The 27,992-nt window shown below is 42.8% G+C and overlaps 1 protein-coding gene across 2 annotated transcripts in view; it reads right to left on the reverse strand.

The window, feature by feature from the left end:
* Positions 1–27,992, reverse strand: part of ASTN2 (astrotactin 2) — a 2,498,474-nt gene that overhangs the window by 1,679,099 nt on the left and 791,383 nt on the right. For both annotated transcript variants that reach the window (XM_085612137.1, XM_085612129.1), the window contains exon 4: positions 15,601–15,750. In XM_085612137.1, the coding sequence (XP_085468263.1) occupies positions 15,601–15,750 (150 nt within the window). The remainder of the gene's footprint in view (positions 1–15,600; positions 15,751–27,992) is intronic.

The raw sequence follows: 27,992 nt of genomic DNA on the forward strand, positions 1-27,992 counted from the left end.
AAGCTTTTCAAATGCATTAATTACAAGTCAAACATGCTTTTTCCCACCAAGGCTTCTTTATTCGATATGAAAGATAGATATTTTGCAGCTTGGTTTAGAAGGATCTTTAAAGAGGCTTCATTTGGTTCTGAGAGCCCAAATGGTTGCCGATTGAAAGTATGAAGGCACACTGATGAAAAGGATCTCCAGACTTTTGTATAATCATGATCTGTAAGTTCTTGCCAACACAAATTAGCTAAAGAGCCGGGCTTGGATGGAAACAGGGCATATAGACTTTTTAAGAAGGTGGACTGTCTCACTAGCATTTGACTCTGTAGACCAAACTCCAAATTAATTTAAGCATGGCCTATGTTTTTTGGGATCTTGAAGACAGATTTAAACACCTTAATTTGTAACTGGTGCAATAATTTGGCATCCAGACCTACAAAGATTACCGAGCCATATGCAAAAGCAGAAACTTTCTTTGCCTTCATCTTTTTCACTAAATGCTCATAGCCAGGGCATGATGGCTTGTCACGCAGGGTTCTAAAAGTAAAGGTGATTTCATATATATATATATGCACTTTAATTGTGATATAATTATCATTAGGATAAATTATATCGATTATTAAGTTCTTGTATGGAAAGTATAAGAAAATGATGTTGGCTTTGCACTAAGAGTAGATAAATAATAACTGGTTACATACATCAATTATTTGTATATATTAGAATAGGGACCTATTGCGTAATTTGCACAATGAGTACTAGCACTTTAAACGATTAGAGGTTACAATGTATTAAGGCACTTGCCAAATACGATTGTTAAGTTGCACTTGCACTTTAAATGGGGAAAAAACTCTATGAATTACTCTCCCCTCGTTCCCTGTATAATGTTTAGAGAAATAATACTCTCGAATATTATTTCCGAGAGAATAGCAAGGGAGAACAAGATAATGAATAAATTGTGCAAAATAAAAACGTAGCGAAGGAATAGAAATGAACATGTTAAGAAATGGCGGCCAAAGCGTACCGAGCAGAGACTGTGATATAATGTGTCAAGTCCCTCTTTGATGTCATTCACTAAATGTTTTGTACTTTATCGACAAAGAAATGGCGCACAAACATCGTGAACAAGGCAGCGTGAGTCTGCTGAAACGCGTTGATGTTTTACCTCGTTCATGGAGAATAAAAGACCGAGTGCCAAATTTTAACTCTGGAGTGCTGGATGTTTATTTCGTGAAAGAAGTATACTTATAACTGGAGATATATATATATATATATTCAGTGAAAAAAACATAGGTTTCACACATGGTATAGTTAGCTGGACATTTTACTGATAAAAAACCAATGAAATTCCCCCGTTATAGTTAGTGCAGGCAACTATAACTCACGCAACCGAAATCCTCTGCTGATGCTAATACTGTATTTAGACAATTATTTGCCCATGTCTTCTTCCATTAAATTTTAGCTATACATATATTACAAATATTTTTTTTTCATAAAGACACATATGTCATCAGCAGAGGATTGCGGTTGCGTGAGTTATAGTTGCCTGCACTAACTATAACGGGGGAATTTCATTGGTTTTTTATCAGTAAAATGTCCAGCTAACTATAACATGTGTGAAACCTATGGTTTTTTCACTGAATTTGCAAGGTTTTTTAAATGCTAATTCCTAACTATAACGTGTGTGAAACCTATGGTTTTTTCAGTGAATTTGTACGTTTTTTTAAATGCTAAGTTACTTTACGCCATTCGTGGCGTGCGCGCCCACTTAACGCAGTTCGTTCCGTGCGCGCACGGTGCGCTTAGCGCACCGTGCGCGCACAGTGAGCACGCGGTGCGCTTCGCGCACCGCGCGCCCACTTTACGCAGTTAGTGCCGTGGATGGGCCATGTACGCACGATGCGCTTCGCGCACCGTGCGCACATGGAGGACATATTATGCGCTTCGTTGTGAAAGGTAAGCTTTTAAATTTTCTAATGAACAATATAAAAATATGCCATGCACAAATGGTGTACTGCGGACACCGTTTGCACACGGGGTGGGGAGAGTGTGGATATTTTTTTTTTTAAAATTTTTTTTTACCGTACGCGTAATCGCCGATTTTTCGTAAAAAAATAAAAATGAATTTTTGGCCTTGGAGGTTCTTTGGGGACACATTGATTAAGGCTAGGTGGTTAAGAGCTGTGTAAACAGTCCCTTTACATGTTTTTTGCCTTTGTTTTTCCTCCCCCCCTCAGAGTGCGAGAGAGAAAATGGCAGCCGCCGCTTCCTGGTTTCGAACGATTCAAATGTTTACTAAGATCTAACAGCCAATCAGAATCGCGCTCGCGCACGGCACCGTACGCGTACGGTAAGCTTACCGTAAGCGCACGGTAAGCGCACCGTAAGCTGGCTCAGATATATATATTGATTTAAATGCTATTTTCTCAGGAACTACTGAACAGATTTACACCAGACCTACAAAAGGCACTTCCTTGACCTGAGGACTACCTCTCTGCCACATTTCAAGTAACTCTGTTCAGCCGTTCTGGCTGTAGCTGTGTCTAAAGGTCCTATGGAAAAAAGCATGGGAAAAACGCGTTTTGGGACCCCCCTTTTATCTAAGCCCCCGCTTGACGAATCCCCCCGAGACTTTCAGGGTAGGAGCGGAGCGGAGCGCCCCACCTATTTTGAAAATTTCGCGAGGATTCGTCGACCGGCGCCAAAGTTATTCCAAATAGAATGTTGCGGATTTCCTATGGAAACAGGGTCCTAACTATAACTATCTACTGGCGACCGCCAGTAGATAATATATATATATATATATATATATATATATATATATATATATATATATATATATATATATATTATCTACTGGCGGTCGCCAGTAGATAGTTATAGTTAGGACCCTTTTCCATAGGAAATCCGCAACATTCTATTTGGAATAACTTTGGCGCCGGTCGACGAATCCTCGCGAATTTTTCAAAACTAATGGGGCGCTACGCTCCGCTCCTACCCTGAAAGTCTCGGGGGGATTCGTCAAAGCTTACCGTAAGCGCACGGTAAGCGCACCGTAAGCTGGCTCAGATATATATCCGCTCCTACCCTGAAAGTCTCGGGGGGATTCGTCAAGCGGGGGCTGAGAAAAAAGGGGGGTCCCAAAACGCGTTTTCCCCATGCATTTTCCCATAGGACCTTTAGTCCGAGCTACAGCCCGAACGGCTGACCAGAATTACTTGAAATTGGGCAGAGAGGTAGTCCTCAGGTCAGGGATGTGCCTTTTGCAGGTCTGGTGTAAATCTGTTCAGTAGGTCCTGAGAAAATAGCATTTAAATCAATATATATATCTGTAAGCGCGCTCCGTGCGCTTACGGTACGCTTACCGTACGCGTACGGTGCCGTGCGCGAGCTCAATTCTGATTGGTGGTTACATGACTGTAAACATTCGAATCGGTCGAAATCAGAAAGTATCGGCCGCCATTTTCTGTCTCTCGCACTAAAAAACAAAGGTTGATAACATGAAAAGGGGGCAACGAAGAGAGTTGCAGACCCCCTAGCGTTCGTCAGGGGGTTCACGAAGGACCAAAAAGTATGAAAAATAAATGTAATAATTTTTTTTAAAAATCGCGGAGTGCGCGTACGGTAAGCTTACCGTACGCGTACGGTAAAAAAAAAAAAAAAAAAAATAGAATTAAAAATCACTTTTAATATATAAATCTAAGGACCCCCAAGGGAGAAAAAAACAATTGATATTTTGTAAAAAATGGAGAGGCGTGCACGGTACGAAATGCGCAACGTGGGCGCTCGGTGTGCGAAGCGCACCGAGTGCCCACAGCGCACACACGGTGCGCGAAGCGCACCGTGCGCGCAAAAATTAAAAATAAATACATAACTTAGCATTTAAAAAAACGTACAAATTCACTGAAAAAACCATAGGTTTCACACACGTTATAGTTAGGAATTAGCATTTAAAAAACCTTGCAAATTCACTTAAAAAACCATAGATTTCACACAAGTTATAGTTAGCTGTACATTTCACTCGTAACAAACCAATGAAATTCCACGTTATAGTTAGATCAGGTAACTATAACTTGCGCGACCGCAATGCACAATGTGTCATTTCAGATGTCATCATTGATGTCATGAGTGATGTCACTGTCCATGTCATAAGTGATGTAATATGTGACGTCATCAGCAGTGCATTGCGGTCGCGCAAGTTATAGTTACCTGATCTAACTATAACGTGGAATTTCATTGGTTTTTTATGAGTGAAATGTACAGCTAACTATAACTTGTGTGAAACCTATGGTTTTTTAAGTGAATATATATACATATATATATGTATATATATATATATCATATATATATATATATATATATATATATATATCACATCGCCAATTCTACTTCCCCAAAGAAGAGGCACGCACACCGGTCTGTGAGTATTGGGCTGATTTAATGGTGTTTTAGGTCGCCCTCGACCCCACAGGAAAGAGAGACGCGTTTCGCCTGCGCAGCAGGCTTTATCAATCTAAGTGACACCAATATTTCAAGGATATATATAGCGCCCTCCCACTCCTTCAAACATGTGTAAACATGGTAGAAAGACTAGATGCAATAGGTCACTGGCAATTCCCAGCTCCGTTTCACTTGGTGCCAAAAATTCAAATATCCGCTAAAGTACAAAAAATCTCAGCATAATGTCACATGGATATACTTTGCTGAATAATTGTGAACAGATTATTGTTCTACGGTGTAATGACACAGAAAATAGAAATTGCATCTGTTCGTTTCAGGTGGAGGCATATAATATACAGAAGTGGTGCCACTTCTCTCATTACGTTTCACCCTATTAATACTTTATCCCAAATAAAAACTGCCTGAATGCAGTACATAAAATCGGGCTGCTGTGAGGCTGCACAGTGATTTACAACACTAGCTGTGCCTAAAATAACAACCACACAAAAGACACAGCCATCCAGTTGTAATCAACTTGTCCCGTGAAAAATAGAGCATGATTAAATTGTAACACGCACATGCACTTTTAAAACAAACTCCTTGCGGGCATAACATTGGGAGGTGGTCCAATGTCCATGGCGCTTTGATTTTGCTATCCCACGGAACTACAGGACCCATAATACCCTTTACTGGCCCTGGAATACCAAAGTCCGTTGGTGTATGCCTGCAGTGAAAGCTCGAATTTGCAAATGTTCCTTGAATTGCTCTATTTGCACCAGGTACTTTAAATTCAGTCCACAGTCAAAATTGGGAATTTTAGAATGGTGTCACACAGCCTGAATGTAACAGCAGACCGAAATAAGATTCCATAATGGGCATGTCATGGAGGTCGGGGGAGACCGATACCCTTCAAATTAGACAAGCCAGGACAGACCTCACCGTTTCCGCATCAGCATCTACGGTGCCCAGTCACCAAAGGGCGTCAGTATACCAGGTAAGGCTTTTCGTGCTTTGGAACACAGACTTGCATGCTGGCCGTCCCGCGGAACCGCCCGCTCTGCTGCCTCCATTTCCGCAGCTGTCATCCTTGCTCCATTCGTCTGGCGCGTACTTTGGGTGCTCCGCTACATAGTACTACCGTACTCCTCCCAACAACGTTGCGGTCAGAGCGGAGCCACAATGACTGGAGGTACGTGGAAAACGCCGACCGCCGGCGTTGAAATGTAAATCACATCGCCAATCCTACTTCCCCAAAGAAGAGGCATGCACACCGGTCTGTGAGTATGGGGCTGATTTAATGGTGTTTCAGGTCGCCCTCGACCCCACAGGGGTATATTGTTTATTCTAAATTGGTCCGAATTAAAGTTTATTGTTAAAGTAATTATAATGATTTAACTCAAAGAAGTCACTGCAATATTACAGAAATATTAAGATAGCATGTGCATACAAAGATACGGCTATAAGTACAGTTTACTAATGTGTACTTCTTCATTTATACCCTTCAAGTGTGATTTAAATTGGTGTAGTAATTGAAAATACCCCATGAAATACCAATCTAACATTATGGTATTTCTAAGAGCTGCACAAAATTAATCTTCATAATAAAAAACATAACATTTTATATAGGTGACTCGCACTCTAATTCTTGAAGACCGATCTATTATCGGCATGTTGTCCGAAACAACCCACAACTTTAAGATACATGCTTTCATGTGCTTGCATGAGAAGTTAGAAAGAGAACAGAGATAGACCACAATGAAACAGTTGATACAAAGCAAACAAAAAGTTGAATGTGAGCAATGGATGATATTAAGAGCAAAAAGAAAAAAAAAAGGACAATATTTTTTAACACAGAGGACATCGTAAAACATAGGCACAAAAAGTAACAAGCTATTCCTATTAAAACATCCAGTTATCAAAAAACATTGCCCAAGGAGCTTGATACATTTAATAAAAGCAAATAAGACATTCAAAGAGAAATAAATATCGTCAACAAGAGGCAGGGAGATTATCCCAAAGGGGACAAATATCTTCCAAGTGACAGAAAGATTATCCAAAAAGAGCAAAAACTCCTCAAAATAGACCCTTCAATAATGGAATACAAATAGGTAAAAGGATAATTCAACGAGGTAGAAACATCATCCACAATAAAAGAAATAGCATGCATATTGATGGAAATATCATTTAAAGAGGGAATGCATTGAAAAAGGGACAAAGCTTGTCCTATGAAAAACAAAAGAATATAAGAATATTGTGAATATATAAATTGTCCAAATAGCAGGGCCACAGGAATTATGTGGAAGGGAAAGACCAAATTATTCAGAAGCATTAATTAAATTATGCATCAAGAAAACATAAATCATGCGCCATAATGCGGCACATTTTGTGGTAGTTATTACACTCTTCTGTCATTTCATACATGTTAACATACATGTTAACACTGTCTGGGCAAAGGTTTCACCTATTTATGGTCAGTTCAATAGGTGAATAAAACAATTGACAGCTGAAAGTTAACCGGTCACCCTTCCACTGTTCAAGCAACATGCGTGGAAGTGTTTTTAGTTCATTTTGATGTACTTGAGGTCAAACATATTTTTTGTTAAAATCTGCAAATTTGGCAGCACATGATGGATTTATTGCAAGTGCAGCAAATCCAAAACAACACAAAAAATATTGCTGCCGCAAAAGGACATCATTCTTGTGGCCCTGTCAGAATGCTACAGAAATAATTCAACAAGATGTGTTATCCACAGCAAAAACAACAACAAAAAAACAAGATTATCCAGAAAGGTCAGCAGAAGAGAAAGAACAATCGTCCAGAGATTAAGGAAAATCATGGAAGATGTTAGAAAGGTCATCCACAGAGGAAGTACAACTATTCAAAAACGAGGGCCATTCACTAAATGGGAATTTAGACAATCTAAGGAGGAAGCAAGCTCACTCAAATCAGAAGAATACTTTTCCAAAGCAAAGGGAAAGTTGCGTAACACATATAAAAATATTCCAAAGTAGAATAAATTGCACCATAAAAGGAAAACAAAATTATCTAAAAAAAAGAAAGACTGTCCCATTAGGTAGAATGTTTACTCAAAGATGAAAAACACATACAACATACAATAAAAATATTGTACACCAAAGAGTAGGGTAAACCAAATAGGAAGAAAGATCATCCAGAGAGAGAGAAAGATGTTTAAGAAAGATCACCCAAGGGAAAGAAAAATGATCAAGAGAATGAAATATAATCATCATCCAAAGTGGCAGAAAAGCCATGTAAAAAAGAATCATCAACTAAAGTGAAATACAAACAATAATCTAAAGTTGATGACACATCCTAAATGTGTAAGTGGTCATCAAAAGAGGAATAAACGTTGTCCACTCAGAAAGAAAGGTAACACAAAGAGGAAGGCTGATCAAATGAAAAATAATAACAAGTCAAATAAGACAAATGATAATTGTGAGAGATTTGGTTGTTGGTTGAGGAGGGTGAGACCCTCCTCAACACGGCAACAGCACCCTTACCACCCAGTGCAATTACGGAACGCTACACTACAGAGGCAACAGAAGTCCATCATGCACTTAAGATGGTCTGATATCATTCTTAGGTACCAATGTTTCAACATACACATACCACATTAGCCCAACAGGTGCACTCCCTACCCGCAACCTAAGCAACATTATTATATCAGACTTTGAACTTGCCCAATTCCATAAATACCGTATGCATAAACCAACTTTCAGGGGTGTAGTCATCTTCCAGGCCATGACGATGCATCTCTTAAACAATACCAGAGTCAGGCCTGCAAATCTACATTCCAGTCGATTGACTTTGGTCCGAGTCATGAGCCCCAGCAGGTAGAACACAGGGGATGTATGATGTTACAACGCATGCTTTTACAACGCATGCTGTTACAACAAATTTTTTACAACGCAAATGCTGTGACAACGCAAGTCTTTACAACGCAAGTCTTTACATCGACTTGCAGTAGATGGCGTGCTAACATTAAAAAAGGGTAATTTACTATTCTAACTCCAGTCCACGTTGCAGTAGGGAAGGTGTTTGGATAGTGAGACTTGCGTTGTAATGGCATGCGTTGTCACAGCATTTGCGTTGTACCAGTTTCGTTGTAGTGGCAGTGCGTAGTAAAAGTTGCGTTGTAATGGTTGTTCCCCAACACAGGTGCACACGCAATCTGGCGGGCCACTATTTCTGAGGTGGTGGTCATCACCAACACCTGCACAGGCTGCAGTGCCAGTCAGTTCCACACCTTGTGGTAAAACCCCACATCTACTGTCCTGCAGCTAGGACAGTGTCGGAGCGCTCCCCCAAACATACGGTGTATGCGATGTGGGGTGAGGTATGCTTGATGTACATAATTAAATTGTGTGAAGCAGAAGCGCACATTCCGTGACACCTGCTTAACATTGGCAACAACCCTGCTCTATTGCGGGGACGAAAATTCAGTACTAAGATCAGGTTCAACTGCGTGGTCTTGATTTCACATAAGGACTCTTTAATCCACTATCAGACACTACTTCCCCTTTATCTCACTTTTGGCGGTCCCGTGCTTCCTCCTCTTTTTTTTGATGTTTTTCCAGTCTTTCCTCTCTTCTTTCTTCCCATTTGTGTTTTTTACCTCTCTTGGTTGCGCTCAGTATCTGATTCTGATGAGAAAAAATAATGGCTGGTCACTACAAATGAGTGCCGGTGAGCTCCACCAGCAACCAGTGCTCAAATTAAGCACCGCCTGACAAATGTTTGTAATGACCAGGCACACAGTGTGCCAGTCTGCAGGCGTCTCCGTTTGTGTGGATTGTGTCAGCCTTGTCTGAACTTAGGTACATTTGTCCAGCCTAACCATGATAGACGGGTAGGTCAACACCACAGCACAGGCTCCCAGGTGCTTAGAATGCCAGATATGAAGAACGGTGCCTTAGCCTCAGAGGAAGGGAGACAGAGGAAGGGAGACAGAGGAAGGGAGACAGAGAAGGGTAACAGAGATGTGTGATAACTGCACTATTCTGCCTCCACTCGGACCCTGTGTGCTGAAGGACGAGCCACAGGGGAAGAAGTGTAATGAAGCACAAGAACTCCATGTGTTTCCGGAATGATGCCAAGAACAGAGGCTGGAAAGGCACTGCGCGTCCAACACTGCCCTAAATGCAAAACTGTGGAAGCAGAGCCAGCAGATAATTTGCACATCAGCATCTCAAAGTGACCCACGGCGGCCAGCAACCACCTTCTGGAGATCCGTGCACATATGCTTCTATGCAACCAAGAGCAGCAGAGGATAAACCAGTGAGCTAGAAGGCGACAGGGGACACGCATACTGTGATGCGCGTCTTAGGCCTGGGAAGATACTGAATTTGTTGTATGAGGATGAATACATTCTTTTTAGCATTCATTTGTTTTTGGGAGAATTCACGATTTATCACAGTGTTTTTTCCAACTCGAGATCCCTTTTTATGGTCTGACTTGACAGCGCAGCTGTTGCCAGACAATTATATGAGCACCACTAGAGAAGGTCTTTAACTCCACCCACATGTTGGGAGCCTGGAATACATGTTTGAAATGGGCAGAAGTTGTGTGCGTCCACAAAAAAGTGCTTGCCCTCCACACTGCTGTGTTTATTTTGTTTTGTTATCCAGCTGCCTGATCATGAACATTCAGAGGCTCACACATAGCATTGTACTTCTATCAAAGTGTCTTGAATAATAGCAATGTTTAAAGGTGTTTTTCTCTGGCAGCAACACAGATGAGAGGAGGGCAGCCATTAACCTCTATGGAGTTTTAGGTCTGGCTTGACAGTGAAACTGTCACCGAGCCTTTTAACCTACACCAATATTAAACTACAATTCTTTGCTTCCACACAAATACATAGCCATTCCCATACTATTTATCTGTAATGCTTCACATTACCATATAGCATTCCTTTAAAGCAAGACCTATTTGCACTTCCAATGCTTGTTGAAGTATACCATGAATTATTTTATGGAGAAGCTTTACATTTTTTTAAAGTACATTTGTTTTGCCATTTTCTTCTAGAGACATCTTTAAAAGATACTGTGTTAGATTGCCACAGACACATTTGGGCCAAATTTCGACCAGTTCAGTTTTGGGTGGAAAAATCAATTTGCCAGGCTTTATATGGACATTTGCCCAGCGGAAAAATACAACCTGAATACTTTCTACCCGTTTGATCAAGATGTAAGTATATGTAGGAAGCAAACTTTTGTTCCAAAATCTCAAGCATTCCAGAAAAAAAGAGAACGCATAAATATGTGCCCAACCAAAAAGCAGAGACCATAAGGGGTACACGACACTTTACACAGTAATATATGGTTATTAGTAAATTGTGAAATAATTATGTTCTTTATAGTTTACAGCAACACCGAAATGAGGCTCTTTGGGATAGAGACACCAAGCAGCAAGATACTTCGACTTAAATAAAGGGAAAAAGTTCAAGTTGCATGTTTTATTCTGCCTGAGTGTCTTAAAAGCCCGATAGATTATAGGTACAGTCAGTGGGGCCTATTTACAAAAGCAATTTTGAGTACGCAAAATAGTACTCCAGCAGGGGCATTTTTTATATTTTTAGTGCCTTTGTCAATTAGACCCAAAACATCAAAAATACGAACAAACTGTAAATGTTCGAAAAAATGACAGACATAAATTAGTACACATAGAAAGGACTGTGCACCCTTTGCACTTGTACTAACTTGTAGTTGTAAGTTTCGCCGCTGACTCTCACAGGCATGTGAGAATAAGTAAAAGAGCACTCCTCTGTCAGTATGGGTGTGAAGGGTTTATTGAAAGAGGACATTGCTAGTCTAGGTGTGATGAACCTAACATAAGAGTACACAGCAAATCTGGGAATGAAGCATCTAACACAGAGCACTCTGCCAGTCCGGATGCAAAAAGCCTAGTGTAGGAGTACAGGAACAGTCTGAGTGTAAAGAATCCAACGTAAGAAGTCACTGTCAGTCTAGTTATGAAGAGCCTAATGGAAGAGACTATGCCTGAGCAAAATTATAATTATAATGACATCATTAATTTAATTTTGGGAATTTTGCAGTAAGCTTATTATGTTAAATTCCTGAAGTTATGTCATAATGTCCCTTCTCCTAATTACCTTCCAATCACTGTAAAAATGTACAGCAAATGTGCTAATTGCTGTAAAAATTTACAGCAAACGCACTGGAACAACCAAACACGAGAAGCTTTTGTTCACTGTGCATTTGCATTTTTACATTATTTTCTTAGTGTGAAATCTATCCTTTAGTTTTGTGCTAAAATATAGCATTAGATGACAGATTTACATTTTGCGTAATTACATGTAATTCTGCAGAAATGTTGCCTAATTACACGAAAGCATATGACACATCTGTTCTTGGTATGAAAAGCCCACTGGAAGAAGACTGCCAATCTGGATGAGAGGAGTTTTGTAACAAATTTGAATTGTTTTGCATGATCACCCCAGAGTTTTTGCCTTGTTGGCACCCTGTCTTTGATGATATTTCCACTCTGTGCACTTTACCACTGCTAAACAGTAGTGACATGCCTGTGCTTCCCCTCTAAATCCTGTGCTCTACATTTGAACTTCCTATTTATCCTGTTTAAGTGCCCTTTAAGTAGTCCATTATAAAGTGCACCCACGGTATGGAAAGTTAAATGTCATATGATGGCTGAAGTGTATGTTTACACCACCTATATATGTGAAAGAAACACATTTCTGTGAGGAGTACTACAGTGCTCTGGCTACGCTTGAGTTTAAATGCACTGCAGTGACACATGGCAGGAAAAAATTCCTTTGCCATGTAGGATACGCCTTTTTTATACAAGTCACCCCTAAAGTGTGGCTTATAAGCTCACCAGCTTGATGCTAATAAATATATCAATTGGGGGCACATCATATTGTGTGCACTCACAGTGAAATAAAAGCTAAACTATATTTCACTCTGCAGGTCTCGCCTGCCCTATTCCTAAGAGGCCCTGGTGATATTAAAATCTTTATTTTCCACCTGCACTCCGGAAATGGCTAGAAAGTTTTTTCCTGCTAGTTTGTGAAATCTGACTTAATGGTAGAATCCAATTTTTTTCAACGTTGTAGAAAAGTAACTTTGTAAAAATGCACTTCAGGCTGCTGTGCCAGAACTGGACCAAAACTGTTCTGCCAATCATCACACCACCAGAACTGAAATACACAGCCTTAGCTGAGAGGATTAACAACTCTGACTTACAGAGGAATGGCTTGCCTCTGAGCTGAAGAAAGGCCAGTGGGTTTATTAACGGATGAACACAGCTGGGATTAGCTATCTGTGAGTGGGCAGGAATAGTTATCAGAACAAAGGGTAGCTTAGCTATAGCTTTTGACTAGGTGATGCCCATGAGGGCTTCCTCTGATGATCCCAATGACCCTGCTAGACAGTTAGGCTCCAGCCACAGTAGGAGGGGCCCCCAGCTTTGAAGCTGTCAGGTAGGAAAGTGGGCAAGGAGCTTAAAATTGCCTAACTGGTGGCAGCTGGGTCCTGCCATTTTGAAACAAGGGCTTCTGTGTAATTTTTGCAGTAAGGCAAAGAGAAGTGTTGCAAAAGGAGGTGGGGGAACTGTGAGACATTTGTTAGGATTGGGCAATAGAATTTCCCCAGTCACTTGCAGGTTAACACGAGAAATCTGGCAACTCCACTACCAAGTCCTCAGAACATTCCTAGACACAGGAAGATTCCCCCAAAGAAAAAGTCCCTGCTGGAACAAGAACCCTAACTCCTGGCTCCTGCTCAAAGAAGAGAACTCACAGAAGGACCCTAGAACTCCTGTATCCCGCTGGCATCCAGGGACTGGAAATGCTCTCCACGGGTAAAGTGGCTGGCCTTTCTTTACCTACTTCAGGGACACAAAAAGCAGAAATCCTCCTCACTCCAAGTGAGCCCAGCTGACTAAAGAAGACTAGCCCTACAGAAGACCCGGCAGTAAAGAGACCTGGTACCCAGAAGCCTGCCCGGAGGAGCTGTGGCCTGTAGTACTGACCAGAAGAACCTTTCCCATCTAATGGAGACTAAGAGAATAATTACGAGTTTGGCAGATGGAATACTCTCTCACAAACATAACGGATATCCTGTCCGCCGTATTCCAAGTTCTATAGGAAATAATGGAATTGTATTACTGCGGACGGGATATCCGTCACGTTTGTGACAGAGTAACCCTGTCTGCCACAATTATAATGCAGGCCCTAAGTCTTAAGATAAATTATTTTCCCAGTACCACCAGCTTTGTGTGTTCAACATCTACTAAATTGTGGTTGACCTGAAGTCGCACCTAGGTCGCAGTCCATCATGAACTACTGTTTTTTCATAATGCTTGATTTTTCTGGGTGCTTTTTGCCTTTAACTTTTAATAATTCATTTCTCATTTTCCCCTTAACCTACTTGATGATCTTGGTGTGCTTTGGCTCATTGAAATGTTCTCTATTTTTCTAAGGGTCATCAACAGGACCAGGTTTCTTAAATCGTTATAGTGCTGGAATGGTAGTTGAAGGTCCAGCTGGACGGGTGCTGTCCTTGCTGCTTCTGCAGTACTTAGGGGCGAGGACACCGTAGAAGAAATTGGTGTCCTTGTGGGATAAACTGTGTGCAGGAAGGGTAATGATCTTCCACCGGCAATTCGTCAGGGGTGAGGGTGGGAGAACCTGAGGTCACAAAAAAACTCTACTGTGAAAATCTTTGCGGGCTGCCAAATTACAATTGCGGTCCTCGAGGGTCCAAATGGTACAAGCCAACAGAGGAAACGTGCGGGTAAAAAAAGCCCCATGTAGCCTAGGCCGCCAATGTCAATAGCGGTCCTCGGTGGCCCAAAAGTTAAGGCCAAGGGCGGGAGGAACGGGCGAGTGAGGCGCCCGGTAACCGAGCCCATGAGTATGGTGCATTTTGTCCACTCCTCTGATTGATTAATTCTTCCTTTAATTTGCCTTCTGAAATGATGACCAGTTGAGACATTGTTTTTGTTTACATTTTGTACAGAACAAGGCACAGTTATTCCTAAGCGGGTGCAGAGAGGAACTAGGAAGTAAGTCTTCGGCCACACTCAAAGGTGCACACTGCTAGTCCCCATGGACCCCGTGCCCCGCGACAGCGGCATGGCATTCCATGCAGACTGGCAGCATGCCATCCTCATTGCCAGAGTCACAGGGGATATAAACAAGATCAGGAGCCATGGTGAGTGCTCAGAATCACTTCTATTAGAAAGTATCCTGGTAGGTGTAACAGCAGCAAACAGCAGCAGCGACCCCAGTCGCAATCCCCCAATAACTACCAACTCTGGCAGCTGCCACTCTAGCGCTGGGCATTCCAGAAACTGATGGTGTGGATGGAGCAAAGTCTTTTCAAGGCATGCTCAAAGTGGGCGTTCGCCCAGGGGCCCACCCTTTCAGGGAGGCTCCCTGATAGAGCCAGCTCTCTTCTGCAGACTCTTGCCCTGATGACCTTCCATAATTCTTAAACAGATGGTTTAAAATACCATTTTCCTTTTAATGTGGGAGATGTGTGAGAATCTATGACAGACATTTTGTAGAAAAAAGTTTCTTTTAGCTCAAAACACATATGAGAAATAGGAGGGTATCACAGAGATTATTTGTAATAATGTCACTGAGCTGCTGCTATGTTACAACATTGAAAACACCCATCACTATCCCTGAATATTTGATGTAAACACACTAAAGAATTTGGACAAGTGTGCATGTGCACTGTCAGTGACCTGGCCAAAGGGGGCATGAAAGAGCTGAAACTGGATCATAAATTCAAAGCTGTTCAGAACAGGGGCCTCCAAAATACATTTGGCCCAAGGACCCCTAAAATCCTTAAGATGTACTTGGACTAGAGTGCATGTCTGACCAGAGTGTGGACCAGACATAACAGACACCCTACAACTACCTAGTTGAATTATATGCAATTTACTGCCCAGAAATGGTTGCGGGCTGAGTTGGCCTTATTGGGATTCTAACTGTGACGGCCACTGCCAGCAAAGAGCGAGTACATCACTGAGTATTTTTACATGTGTTCTATTGTATATTACTGTAAGTGCTTTGTTTGGATCAAGGCACCTAAAAGGTGACAGCTCCTAGTCCCAGCCCTGTGAGCTCATTTATGTGAGAGTAGGCACTTATTTACAGATACGGCTCTCACCTCGGGCTCTGCCCCGGCGCTTCCTCCTGCCCATTGTGGTGCTGTGTGACGTCGGGTGCAGCTGGTTGATCTCGATGGGGGTGTTTGTGCGGAAACTCTCCTTAAATTTCTCCATCAGTGTGTCCACGCTCTCCTGCGTGATCTCCGACGCTGAAAAATAACACGGGATTCAAGGTCAACACCAGGTAACAGAACTCACGCTTCTTTGCATTCTATAAATAGAAATACACCTTTACTGCTCAGCAAAGCAAGGAGCCAGCCAGGGCTTTTGCAGTTCCACTGCTGCCCACAGATTTAGCAATGTACCTCAATCTTGCTCCCACCTTGAATTCACATGTAGCGCCTATTTACTCTCACTATCCAGGAGCATGAGAAATTGGGTTACTAGTTGAGTGGGTGAAACCCTGCTAAAGCAGCAACCACAATCCCAGTCAGAGTGAGGCACAAAAAAATCCAAAATTAACCTATGCTCAACCCTCTGGTTGCTTGGCACAGAGTAATCAGGTTTGACTTAGAGGTAATGTGTAAAGTACAGCACTTCAAACAGCAATACAGTGAAAACGCAATTTAGAAAAATAGAGGAAAATGTAATAAATGAGACAAGACCAAAACAACATAAATCCAATCAGTGGAACTGGGAATATGCAATTTTAAAGATTCTATTACAAATATCTCAGAAAAGCACAAGACGCCAATTGTGGATATCTGGTTGCACTGGACTGGGACAAAGTCACAGGTCAAGCTGACCGCGATGGAGCACCGGTTGGCTATAGGGACCTGGTTAGGTGCACTGAACAAGGGTACCTTGAATCCTCGTTGAGGAGCGTTGTGAGTTCCCGCGTCGAAGATGCGTTGCGCAGCCAAGGCGATGTGTCTGTTCCGATGAGCTGCAAAGCTGCGATGCAGGTCCTGCGCCATCAGCAAGGGTCCCGTTGACAAGGGCAAGTAATGTGAACTCCGGCATCAAGGATGCATTGTGCACTCGAGGTGATGCGTCAGATCTGAAGAGCTGTGAGCCTGCGATGCAACATCCTGCACTGTCGTCAAGGCTACTGTCAACAAGATATTTGTGATGCTATGGCCCGCGTCGGTGAAGCTTTGTACAGTGGTTGTTCCAATGTGGGCTACAAGGTCAAAGCAGAGTCCTTGTGCTGAGGGACTCCTCGCAGCAGAGAGGGTTGCGTCAGTTCTTCTGGGGTTGGCACTGCACAGACGAGGAGATGAGTTGGTTCTGCTGGATCCTGAGATGGGGTGATAGAGCACGTTCAGGCCCTGCTCCAACAGGCCAAAACTGGAGATGGCACCACTTGGCATGGTAGGACTCACAGACAGCAGAGTCCAGGTGCTGGGTTCAAGGTTGTTGGAGCCCTCTGTCCCCGAGACTTTAGTAGGGAGGCCAGCCAACTAGCCCTTGGAGTCACTCTGGGGTCTTGGGTTCAACTGATGCAGGTCCAGTCTTTCTCACCCTGACAAGAGGGTGGCAGGCAGCAGGTCAGCACGCACAGCAGTCCTTCAGAGCAGCAGTCCAGCAGAGTAGCAGTCCTTTCAGCAGCACAGCAGTCCTTCTTTCTGGCCGAGTGTCCACAGGCCCAGAAGTGTACTGAAGAGTTAACGCCTGGGCTCCAATGAATATACCTGGACCTTCCTTTGAAATGATAGAAGCTTCTGGAAGTTTCAGTTTCAAGTTCATAAGCTGCCTGCCTCTCCTGGCTGCAAAGTAATTACAGGGGGTATGCAGCCCTTTGTATGGACACAAGAACCTGACTTTGCAAATGTGAGTAGGGATGTGCCCAGCTCCACCATTCCATCCTGCCAGTGAAGGCCCACCCAGGCACACCTAAGCTCCCTAGTGTGTGTGATATGTAAAACGTAAAAGTACATGTCCAACTTTTGAAAATACATTGTACCCTGCCCTCTTGGCTGTCCAGGTCCTACCCTAGGGGTGCCTTATATGTACTAAAAAAAGAGGGTTTGGGCCTGGCAAAAGCTTTATCTTTCCAGGTCAAAATGGCAGCTTAAATCTGCACACACAGGGAGCAATGGCAGAACTGAGACATGTTTAGAAATTCTACTTAAGTGGGTGGCACCATCAGTGCTGAAGGCCCATTAGTATCATTCAATTTAGAGGCCCTGGGCACAGGTAGTGCTACTTTACTAGGGACTTAAAAGTAAATTAAATATACCAGTTGAATATAAGCCAAATTCTACCATGTTTTAAGGAGAGGTCAACATCACTTTAGCACTGATTAGCAATGGTAAAGTGTGAAGATCCTAAAAGCCAGCAAAAACAAAGTCAGCAAAACAAGAAGGTTGAAGGCATAAAGTTAGGGGGAAACCCATGCCAAGGATGCCAGGTCTAAAAATGGGTATGAAGATGTGAATGACTTATGTAATAGTATGCAATACACCGGTTACGCTGTATGCTATTCTACCCCTGAAACTGTGTCCACAGCTCTGCCAAAGTATGTCAATCCTGACCTGCTGTACTGCATTCTGTCACAGGACTAAGGCCACACATATCACATAAAACAAAATCTCATTACTTACCTGCGACGCCATACGCTATTCCAGACCTCAAACTCTGCACACACCTCTGACAAAGTACATCAATCATGACCCGCTTCACTGCATGCTGTTCCGACATATCTCGTAAAGAACATTTCATTATTCGCTTGCAACCCCATATGCAACTGCATCCCTGAAAGTACATCAATCCTGACCGCTGCACTTTTTTTGCATGTTTTCCGTACATAACTCACAAAAAAACTTGATTACTTAAATGCACCCCTTGAACTCTACACACAGCTTTGGTAATGTACCTCAATCCAGACCTGCTGTGCTGCATGTTTTTCAGACATAACTCATAAATAAATTGTCATTACTCAACTGGAATACCTAAGCACAAGCAGCCCTGGAAGCCCTGGAAGTCGAAGTCTACACACAGCTCTGATAATGTACCTCAATTCTGGCCAGCAGCCCACGGTGCCATGGTAGACCCATGAATTCATCTTTAGTGGTTAGTCTCAGAATTGACCCAGACTACCCCTTGATATTTTACTTCTCTTCATTCTGCTTGGTCATGCCTAACCTGCAGGGTGCCCCACTTTGGTTTCCTTTGTGACCCTCACACATCTTACTGGAGTCATGCTTCATCATTGGGTTTCCTCCTGGTTCCTATAAACCCAGATGGGCTCGACCATCTTCCAGGGAGGGCTTATGCTAATTTATCTGACAGAGATCTACTTGTTAAAGATAAAAATACCTGTAGGGCACCCTCGTATCCATTTATTATGGAGTTCCTTTGGGATGGTTAAAACACAAGAAAGGTATGTATTCTGAGAGGGATACAATGTCTCTTCATCCTAATGTGTTTCAACATGTTTCAGCCCTCGTGTTTAGGTCACTTAGTTACAGGGCTTTCATCAGGACCTATGCAGTCACCCATCTGTCTTAATTCTTTGTAGGTACTAAGTTGGCCTAGTCCTATAAGTTAGGATCTTAGAAGACAAGACATGACGTACAACATTTAACAAAAATCATGTATGCAGGCCTGCTTCCCTGTTTACCTTGATGAGCATATATTAATGCCCTCTGTAGTATTTCTCACTCCAAGTGTTCTGTGCCTCTGATGTCACCCATGTAGTCTCCGTTCCGCACCATTTGAATATAGTAGACAGGCAAGTAGACCTGTATACATGTATATATATGTATTTTGTTAAGTGTTGTAGGGCATTTTTATTAGACTGCCACTGTCTATTTCTGATAAAAGCCGTGCCACTGGAAAGGGAGATGCACTCTCATCAGAAATTAATGGCAAGCGGGAGCCATGTTGTTGGTCGGCTATGCATTCATTTTTTCCTTTCCAGAAGCCAACTCCAAAAATGGTTTCATTCATAAGGACTGCTGTCTTTTATTTTATTTTTCGGAGGATCCACCAAATGCTAATCACTGATTCCTCAACCTCTAAATGCGGTGGGGGATTCTGAGCTTGAAGGGGCAGGAAATCACCAATTGATGGTTCCACTGTCCAGCCAAGTGCTAAATGAATACCTTAGATCAGTGGCTCTTAACCTTGTGACTTCACTGGACCCCCACCTAATCATTACTGGAACCCAGGACCCCCATTGAATCATTTTTAGAATCTAGGGACCACCACTGAGTCATAATCCAATATGCTACACACATATGAACACAGGGCCACTCCGATCTGCACATTAAAAGCAGGGTTAGGTCGTTAGGTTGTTGCTAAGTCATCCAGTGCCCAGACCATCCCCCAACTTTTTTGCAACTTTTTTGCTGACTGATACTGGTGGTAACATACTCTGACTGACCCTGGGCTCTGCTTAATCAAGCCCAGTGCTATGCTGAAAGAGGCACTTAGAATACAGTGAAAACACCTACATACACTAGGCTACACTATGGGTTAGGGTACACCTATGATTGGCATGACCTCCCCTAAAAGGCTCTAGTACATAATAGGGCAGGGGGATTGAAACTACATTTAAGTCCCTGGTATATAATAGGGCATGGCAGTTTAGAGGCCAGCAGCCCTTTCTGCACTGGCATGTGGGCACTGCTGAAGCCTGAGGTCAGTTTAAAAACAGCCCTGTGTTGCAGGGCTGCTATTAAAATGCAAATTATACCCAAACTCAGCTTTAGTGTTTGGGGCATTTAGAACGTGATAAACTACAATGCTTGGAAATAATAGGTACCCCCGGGGTCTCTCCTAGTTGTCCCAGGGGAGGGAGAGTCTATGGAGATTAACTATCCTGGGGGTGTATTTAGCCAGCTCTTCTCTCTGCTGGAAAATCAGCATGATAAATTTTGGAGAAATCGTGCTCTCTGGGATAAGATAGGGCCACACTCTGGAGGATGTGGCCATACCCTGGGGTGTTGCCCTGCACCTGATTGGACACGCCGGCCATCCTTCTTGACCCAGAGAACTTGGAATACGTATCTGAGAGTGGCAGAGCCTCTCAGATTTGCTTTTTGAAACTTAATTAAACTGTTTTGTTTTGAACAAAAAACTTGAGTCTTTGATAAAAAATGTGCCAATAAGGAGCAGTTGTTTTGTTTTATAAAGTAGATGCAATATGCCTGATTACTTATATGTAAATAAATTACATCAAATGACCACAGAGCCACTCTGATCTACACATTAAGAGCAGAGTTTGGATGATGGTTTGCCGCTGGAAGATTGATTTTCACCAACCAGGCCCTGCACTCTGACTGATTTCACAAGCTGCATAATCTGGAACTACAGCCCTGTGGCTAAAACCTGCTTCAAAACTTCCTGAAAGCTACAGGCTAACCGAGATCATCTGGAACATCACCACCAAGAATCCTCAGCCTGGAGTACTAACAGTGGATTTGTTAAAGTTTTGTCAAAGTGGATTGTGGGAATTGAAGTCCCAAACTTTCAAGGACCATCTTGGAACTTCCCGACCATTGGACTAAGTTTTGGACACTTTGGGACCCTCAAATGAACTTCAGGATGAAGTTCCAGAAGTTTAGAGAAGTTTGGAGCAACTTTGGAAAAAAGCTTCAGAAGTGGACAGACTCAACCAGGCCAGCCAAGCCGGCAACCCTCTACCGAGAGCAGGACAGCCGTCCAGGTTTGTCCCGCTGAAAAGCTCCGGAGGTCTGACTTCCAGAGTTTGACCGGGAGTAAGCTGAAACCCAAGCCGGCAAACCCTCACCGAATCAAGCCTGGTGAAGAGCATCGAGGGACCCTGCAAGAAAAAGCTCCATAAAGTTTTAAGTGCGAATGTAAGAGGTGACCAAGACCAACTGCAAGAGTCAAGCCGCCCACCTTCGACCGCGAGCTGGTTTGGATCCCTGGTTCATCCGACTAGAAAGCTCTAGAGGTTGGACTTCCACAAGTTTGACCGGGATCTAGTTGCAAGGCAAGCCGGCGAACCCTCACTGAATCCAGACTGACTGAGAGCTTTGATAGACCCTAGGAAGAAAAGCTCCAGAAAAGTTTCTAAGTCCAATGGTAAAAACTTTGACTAAGACCTACCACAAGGGGTAGCCACACAGGACTCCATCGCAGCCGGCCTGAAAATTTGACTTTGTCCCGGTCTAGCGCGACCAGATGTCCTAACAGGTGGTAAAGGTTTCTATGTGCTATATAGTGCTAAATCTTTAAAAAATCATATTTCCGATTCCCTATGTTGGATTATTTTCATTTTGTTGTTATTTTAAAGGTAAAAATATTTCCCATTTGGATTTTTATTGTATATGTTGTCTTAATTATTTATTGAGTTGGTGATTTTAAGTGCTTTACATACCTGTCTTTGAAGTTAAGCCTGCCTGCTTGAAGAAAAGCTACCAAATATTGAGCATGGGATGAATTTTTTAAGACGTGTACCGAGCCCTATATTGTGTTAGTGGTCTTATTGCTAGTCGTAGAAGTATATTTACCACTACTTATAACCCACTTTCCAACATCCAACAAGGTCTCAAAATCATTCAAAACTTTGCCTGTACAAGGTTTAGAGCGTACCGGGGCAGATGGTCGTCTATCAAGAAATGGCGAGACAGCATGTTTTACCTTTGTATGTGAGCTGTCATGAGACCGTTCAAAACAAGCCAATCATTCTCCTGAGTCCACTTTAGTCGTCAAACCAACCTTTCATGCCGGCCAGAACTAAAACCTTCCTGTAAACCGCCTTAAATATGATTGCACATTTACACCTCGTCAGGAGGATATGGGTGCATTTGAGTTTCGGCTGTTCCTACCAGCACATTTTAACAAGAGATTAGCATGTAATTCCAAAGAACTAAAGGGCCTCTGCATTATCTCTTTCAGAGTAATTGCATTTAACTCTATTTCATCAGGCCTAAACCCTGTTCAAAGGTGTCATCACAACATCCTAGTCAACAAGCCATGATTGAAGGGGATGTGTCTGTAAATAAAGTCACGGCGGGGGGGGGGCAAGCCGGGGGGCTTTCCCGAGGCTCGCTGCTAGCCAGCTGTCTGCTCCCGTGTGTAAAACGCGCCCCCATCGTCTCCCCGTGGGATTGAACAGAGCATCGCTGGGATAATCTCATGCAAAACCTGCATCGTGACTTTTTACCCGAAATCCGTGGCCTTCAAACCATTACTGATTTGTTTTATGAAAAAATAATAACCACATGAAAAAACTAAAGGGATTTCATCATCAACATGTCTTGTGCAGAAAGAGGTGCACAGCTTCATTTGCCGACTTGTAATTTCCACCAAAGGTCAGGCGAGGACATCCTTCAAAACACTACCTTACCCAGAATCTATTTTCATGAATCCTCTGTTTGATCCTAGTTGCCATGTCAACATTCTCCGTGCGCGCCACTATCTGCAGTACTTTCCCTCATTTCTTTGAAAGAACAAAAGAAGGACAGTGTGGACTTGCGCCCCGATTGAATCAAGTTGCTATTTATTGCACCTTATAAATAACAATGAGGCAGGGTTCCTTATTTATCTGATGAGATACATAAACTCTCACACGTTTTTGTCAATATCATGCAGATTTTTGTGTTTACCACACTAAAATCCACATTGTGCGGTAAATACCCTATACTTTTTAGGTCTCGCCTGGCTATCGCGTAAGCGATCACACAGCGAGACTTATGTAGGGGCTTCAGAAAATGACTTCCCCTTACTTTTTGTTGTAGTGATATGCACAGGTTTTTCCTGTGGGGAATAAATTTAAGGTTACCAAACGGTGGTTACTTGACTCCTTTGGCCCACCAAGATTAATTTTTCTATTTTTAGCACTTCTAACTGATTCTGATTTATCTTCCTATTATGGAGGATTATCAAGGATTAAGTTTTGGTGATGAAGCAGCAGCAGAGATCTTACGAGCACCATCCTTACTGGGATCGGATGGCAGTTCTGCCTCGGTCAGTCAATCTGAGGACTGGTCCTCTCTTTCCAACATAAAACATGAGTGGCTGAAAGTCACCCTACACGGGGCTATGATGACCGAATATTTGAGAGCCAATATAGCTCCTAACGGTCTCATTGTTAATAATTTTCCGCGTCTCTTCTTAGAAGATGCTCTTTTCAAGAAAGAATGGTCCCTAGTTGCTTGGAAATGCACTAGGGACTGGCTGATTTTAATTATAAATACAGCTAAAAGGATTGCAGACGCCCTTTTAATTAGAATCCAAACAGCCGAGGGAGCCATCAAGGTGACAATTCAGACGGCAGTTTACAAGAATAAACTAGCAGAGATAAATGCGGAACTTGCAGAGAACCGGGAATATCTTATGAAACAAAAAATCACCAAGTTACAAAAAGATATTCAGAAATTCTCAACTGAGAAAGTCTACCCCTATCTCAAAGCAGACTATACAAGCTCAGCAATTGGATACTCCTCAGATGATAGTTCTAATACTTCACGGAGGGGCTCTTCCTCCAGTAATGACTCCAACACTGGGAGCTGGAACAATAGGAAGACACGTACCTATCAACCATCCAACTTTCCAACCTTTAACGCCCCGCCCTATTCGGGACCCCCCTTCTGGCAGTACCCTATATACCCACAAGGCCCACCACACTTCTACCAGACCGGACCTGCACCTCCTTTTTTAGACAGAGGTTGGGGCAGAGGAAGAGGGCGCAGAAGAGGCCAAAAAAGAGTTCAGTGGCAGGACCAACCGACAGGATCGGTGGAGACCAGGAGTCAAACCAAGGGGAAAAGAAACTGATTGTGAATCTATCCTCTAGAACCATGTCACACATTGAGGAACAGGTTCTACAGAAGGGGTTAGGTTTTGTTCCCACTCCCAGAATAGACACTTTCAGGGATCGGTGCGAGATTCAAACCTTCTTTCGCAAAATCCGTCTACAAGCCTTCTTTCAGGATCAACCAGCACAGATTGCTACTGATTCTGGACTCCACAAACCGTCAACCTTCACTCCCACTAGCAGCATGGTCCCCAACGAGGTCCTCACATTTGAACAAGCTGTTTTGAAGGATTTCAATTCCAATACTAATTCAACATCCTTTCATAATCTCTCCACGGCGGAGACGACAGCCATTAAAACACTGGCACTTGACGAGACTATTACAATCAAACAAGCTGACAAAGGTGGGGCCACTGTTATTATGAACACAGTAGATTACAACATCGAATGTGAGAGACAACTGAGTGATAGAAGATACTACACTCCAATAAGAGAGAATCCCACACAGAGATTACATAATACCATCACTGCTATGACCTTCTCTGCAGAATCGGAAGGATGGATCTCGAAAAAAGAAGCAGGGTTCCTAATAACCAACGATCCAGTCGTGCCCTACTTCTATTGTCTCCCTAAAATACATAAAGGGACGACACCAGTACCAGGACGCCCCATCGTGTCAGGTATAGGGTCCATACTAGAGCCCCTCTCCAAGTTTGTGGACCACTTCATACAACCTTTTGTCAAGGAAACTCCTTCCTATGTGAGGGACACGACTGACGTGTTACGTCTCCTAGAGGGGTTTCAACATCCCAATGAGGTGAACCTTCTGGTGACATTGGATGTTGAGGCCCTATACACGAATATCCCTCAAAGAGCCACTTTGGAGGTTCTCGAAGATATTCTAACCACTGCTGAATGGGGTTCGCCTACTCCAGTTTCATTCATTATGGAATGCGCCACTTTAGCGCTCACAGAAAACTATTTTCAGTTTGGTACCCAACTTTTTCATCAGACCCAGGGTACTTCAATGGGGAGTACCTTTGCTCCAAGCCTGGCATGTTTGTACATGTCCGCTTTTGAGCAACGCAAGATTTTTGATATCAATAATCCATTTGGTTCTAACATCTTATTGTGGAAACGGTTTATCGACGACATCCTGATCTTCTGGAAGGGCGAGTTGATTGAATGCAACAATTTTTGTACGTGGATCAATACCTTGAATCCCCACTTGAGATTCACCAATACGATCTCTAATAAGGAGATTCCTTTTCTTGATCTCATGATTAAATTGGAAGCAGGGACAATCTCTACTACCCTATATCGAAAACCTACAGACAGAAATAGTCTGCTTCTTTTCAGCAGTCATCACCCCAGGGCATTGAGACATAATCTGCCTATAGGCCAGTTTCTTCGCATCAGAAGGAATTGCAGCACCCTCGCTGAATACAAAAAGGAAGCAAATACGTTGAGACAAGATCTCCTCCAACGTCAATACCCTAAACAGGTGATCAATGATGCTTTTAAAAGGGCATGTAATAATAATCGAGAAGGATTGTTGGAGGTTAGGACAAGAGAACCCGACACCACCATCACCTGTGTCACCACCTACACACCAGACTCGAGTCGCCTGAGGAACATTATTCGCAAACACTGGGGTATCTTGAACACCGGTTCACTGAACCTTGCGAACCCTAGGTTTGCTTTTAAGAGGACCAACAACATAAAAGACATGTTGATACACACTAGACCTAAACAACGCCGTGACACAACACAGAACACCCTATGGCATTTACCACCAGTACAGGGACATTTTCCTTGCGGTTCATGTTCTGTTTGTCCCCAAACCAAGGTCACAAAACAACTGAACCTTCCTAACAACTTTCTGTGGCATTTGAAAAAACACACGAACTGTAACACAACCAACTGTGTTTATTTGATGCGCTGCCCTTGCAACCTTATTTACATAGGGATGACGACAAGACAGGTTAAGCTCCGCATGATGGAACATAGAAGCACTTTCAGGTGTGCTAAGACTAACACTAGAATGACCACCCATTACAAAGAAAGTCAACATCCTCCTGACTCCTTTGAGTGGTGCATCCTTGAAGCACACACAGGCATGACGAAGGATGCCTTGTTCCGTCTGGAACAACATTGGGTCCTGAGACTGTCTTCTGACAGAACAGGACTTAACGAGGAGATTCCATGGAGCATGCTGACCCCCAGAAACTAAGGGGTACTCTTAGTTGTCACTCTCAGCATGTTAAATTTATATCACAGACTCAGTTAATGCAAATAGTAATTGTATTAATGGCTGACTACCTGGAGTACAATTCCCGCCTCCATTAAACATTTGACCATTTATATACATTTCTTGAATTAACTAAACCCACCGAATGTTTACATGGTCCAAGGGCTACACGTCATTTATCTCCATTAATATGTGGGCACTGTCTTGGCATAAAGCATTCATTATGATTGGTAAACCACCAGAATTGGTAAATACTTTTATAAGCATTCGTAGGATTGAATGCATGACCCTTCGAGATCACATGCATAGCCATTGTCTTTCCTCGTTTACCGTTCGTCATTTGTCTCCATTAAAATGTGGGCACTGTCTTGGCATAAAACATACATTATGATTGGTAAACCACCAGAATTGGTTAATACTTTTATAAGCATTCGTAGGATTGAATGCATGACCCTTCGAGATCACATGCATAGCCATTGTCTTTCCTCGTTTACCGTTCGTTGACCGGCCCCGTCCACACTTTCCCAATATGGCGCTCCAGAACGTGTAGCGCTCTAGTCCTTGCTTGACCCGACCCGGAAGTATGGATCATGCACCCAGTGTCCTACTTCCCTTTTTAAGCACCATTAGTGATTCCACGGTCACCGGACTACTTGGACCGGCCGTTCCGCAGGGGTAGGGTTAACGATTTAATCCAACTGCAAAACCGTGAGTAATACCATTCCTTTTAAACCCCCTTCGTGGTCTGGGGTTTCTTAACCAGATTTTACTACTAAGAGACACGCGGTATCCGCTTGTCACGGGTTCATACTAATCGACCCAAATTCCAATCGAGCACCATTACAATACGTAGACTGCTCGGCAATGTGTTTATGGTACCATGGCTTTCTCTGATCTTTTGGGCACAGATGTCAGTACAGTCGGCCAAGTATCGTTTCATAATGTATTTGAAATTTACTTAATGATGTGTGTTATCGCTCCACGGCTGCCTCTGTTGGTTCGAATTTCACAATCAACGTTACCATGGAGCTCGTATGACCCTTACAGAAGTTACCATCTTCACCTGGGTCCTAATAATGAATTCGCTGTGGTTTACACCCCATTATGGGTTTGACTTTAACATGCTTTTACCATATATCATGACATTAGACAGCAGTGCTGGCGGAGACCGGTACCAATATGGCCCGGCACGGATTGAACGAGGGTGAGACTCATTTTGATGAGATTATATCCTTATATCTTTATGTTCCAAGTACGATGGTTATTTTCTGTCTTCCTTCGTACTTCTGTTGTTTGCTTCACCACTGTAGTGCAGTGTCCTTCCATTGATTGATCACTGTTCATTGCACTTTTAGCACGTCACTGCACTCAGTCCCAATGCATGTGTTTTTACACTACCACAAACTACAGTATTGGGTTGAGTGACTTTCATTGTAATAGCATTTTAATGGATTGTTTTTGATTAT

Source organism: Triturus cristatus, chromosome 1_2 (genome assembly GCF_964204655.1).
Source record: "Triturus cristatus chromosome 1_2, aTriCri1.1, whole genome shotgun sequence".
Taxonomy (NCBI): domain Eukaryota; kingdom Metazoa; phylum Chordata; class Amphibia; order Caudata; family Salamandridae; genus Triturus; species Triturus cristatus.